General features: G+C 35.2%; 1 protein-coding gene across 1 annotated transcript in view; it reads right to left on the bottom strand.

Annotated features, from left to right (window-relative positions):
* The window catches only part of usp13 (ubiquitin specific peptidase 13), a gene marked incomplete in the record, with an annotated part of 38,656 nt that overhangs the window by 21,430 nt on the left and 14,358 nt on the right, over window positions 1–2,868 (bottom strand). The window contains 2 exon segments of the mRNA XM_014000304.1: window positions 186–311; window positions 1,373–1,478. Coding sequence (XP_013855758.1) covers window positions 186–311; window positions 1,373–1,478 — 232 coding nt within the window.

Below are 2,868 nucleotides of genomic sequence, written 5' to 3'. Positions count from 1 at the left end.
AGGAGCGCTCCATTTCTGGGATGGGRTTAAAGTCTCCTAACCCAATTTATTCATCACCAATTTTTAGCAAGCAGAGAAMGTTGATGCAAAATAATAAAAGAACGATGATGACACTTTTCTCAAAGCGAAGTGTATGAGCGCATGTTCACACTAAGCGAAGATGATGAAGCTACAGCTTCACTCACCTCCACCAGGTTGATGAGGTGCAGGAGGAACTCGTGGGCATCTTGTTGTCTGTTGGAGGAAAACTCTGGGTGTCCCCTGCTAACCAGGGCTTTGAACATTCGAGGAGAGATGCCCCTCTGCTGGTGCTAGAAGAAAGAAAAGATTTTTTAAAATGTGGATAARCACTAAAGTACAGCACTGTTTTAGTAATGAACAGCTGGTTTCTCTAACAAAGTAAATCTGGTGAAAATAAAGCAAGTTTGAAGTAGCTGMCATTTGATTCTTAGATTTATTTAGAGATCAAATAAAATGTTAATCTGTTTCTTCATACTATTATGGACAGACCCCTGTTAAAACATAAAAAAGTCCACTGGCAGAATAGGTTTTAAGTTTGAATTGTTGAATAAATACAATAAATATAAACTAGTGGCATCTTTTTGTCACACCATAAGAATCAATCGGCTGATATTTCATACAGTCCACAGTGGAGGAAATCAAGTATTTTTATAAGATTAGGTAAAAGTAACCTATCTTCGCCCCCCCACAGCTGACAATACATGTCCAAACTTGACTCCACCATTGCATATAGGAAGTTAAGGATCATAGCTTTTGTCCAATCAAATTCTGAGTTATTTGGCTTCAAAACTTAGACTGAGACTAACTTACTGAGTTTTTAGTTTCAMAATCAATAAAATGTTAGTGTAACACACAAAAAAATTAATTAATTTATCTGTCCGAGACTTTCACAAACAAAGTGGAAAATTAAAATGACAAGAAAAGCACAGTATTCAAGATGTGTCTGAAGATGTCAGGTGAAATCATTTTAGATGCATATTTGAAGCCAATCTACAGTAATTATTTGAAGGTTGACTTTTTTTTGTATTAAAAACACTTTTCTTTTATTGGTCGGATGAAATATGCTAATTTTTTGAGATAGGGATTTTTCATTTTTCTTTACTTTTTTGCCAAAATCATCAATATTAAAACAATAAAAGGCTTGAACTACTTCAGTTGGTGTGCAATGAATCTAAAATATATAAAAGTTTAATGTTTATCAGTACATTACAGAAAATAATGAACTTGATCACAATATGCAAGTTTTTTGAGAAGGACCTGTATATCCACAATACAGACCAAACCCACTCATCACATCTCAACATCAACCAGCTTCTGTCAGTTATGTATCCAGTGTGAGAGCTGGACATACCCCGTTTAATACTTTGTGTTCTTCTTTCATCACCTGTTCAATAAGCTCAGATTTCATGGGTGGTTTGGAGTACTGGCCTGAGAGCAGCCCGTGTCCCAGTTTAGCCCTGTCGGACAAAAACACGGACACAAACATGAAGCAAAATCAGTCGTCGTTTATTCTTGAGAGACTTAATTTTCTGACTGGAACACCCTGAAGAAACAGAACAACAAATCTTCACACATCACACACCTTTCAACTTAGGACAGGACACAATTACCGGCTGCACAAATGAAGTTTTATTTGACAGCAGTCAATGAAATAAATGTGTTTGTATTCGCATCAGCAGTGAGAAGCCAGAACACAACAGCAGCAAACTGAATAGATGTGCCCAAACCTTTATTCCATACCATAAAATAATAAGGACATTTATGTTGGGTAGATTATTTCTTTTTTTGTAACAATGCTTCTTAGCAGTAAATCTTCTACCATTGAAAAGTCTGTTGATTTCCCTGATGCCACATTTGTAAGGAACATGCATTAGTGGGATGAGCAGTAGAGCTGAGTATGTGGGTTGCACACATGGAAAATTTGTGAACTCTTCTCTGCCAAACAACTTATTCTGCTGTTGCTWTTGACTCTTGTTTTGAGCTTCTGGTTCCCCCAGCTGCTGCCAATCAGGTGCCTGCTATAAGGTTTATTGCCAAGAAGCATTGTAACAACACAGAAACAATCTACCAAACACATTCCCTTACATTTTTATAGTACAGAATAAAGATTTGGGCACATCTACTAAATGCGTATTTCATATGAACTTAACTAATGCTCCATTAGATATTTTCTCTCCGATATCATTTCCAGTTATATTGGAGTGTCTGTCAGTTTGAAGACTAAGACAAAAGTAAAATCATTTATCATCTCCAAATGTCAAAAAAGGTCTGTCAGCTGACCTCAGAGTGGAAAAAAGTGATAAAATCTACTTCTTTAACCTAACTCCTAATCAAACATAAAACAGCTAACCGTACTTATGCTTCTTATATGTTTGTAATTAAACTGTACATAATTTTGCATCATTTTGTGCAGGTAAATGATGTAAGATCTGAACTCWGCAACATTTCATGTGGAGTTCCTCAAGGTTCTGTACTTGGACCAAAGTTATTTCTTTTCTGAATCTGAATGATTTAGTAAATGTGTCAGGGTTTCTTAAATGTGTATTATTTGCAGATGATACTACATTTTTCTGTTCAGGAAAAAATATAGAACGAATGATGGGGATGATGCAAACTGAATTTGTTAAAATACAAACTTGGTTTAAACTAAATAAACTATCAATAAATTTGAATAAAACTGTTATGATATTCAGTAATAGAAACAGAGCTATTGATTTCCCTTTTCGAGTTGATGTTGTTGAGATCTGTAGAGTCAATGAGGTGAAGTTTTTGGGTGTTATTATTGATGAAAAGCAGATATGGAAATCTCACATAAATCACTTAAGAACAAAAAAAAATCCATTGCAG

The sequence above is a fragment of the Austrofundulus limnaeus genome, unplaced genomic scaffold (assembly GCF_001266775.1).
Source record: "Austrofundulus limnaeus strain Quisiro unplaced genomic scaffold, Austrofundulus_limnaeus-1.0 Scaffold8, whole genome shotgun sequence".
Classification (NCBI taxonomy): Eukaryota; Metazoa; Chordata; class Actinopteri; order Cyprinodontiformes; family Rivulidae; genus Austrofundulus; species Austrofundulus limnaeus.
Note: the sequence above shows the minus strand (reverse complement) of the source record. Positions and strands in the feature narration are given on the sequence as shown.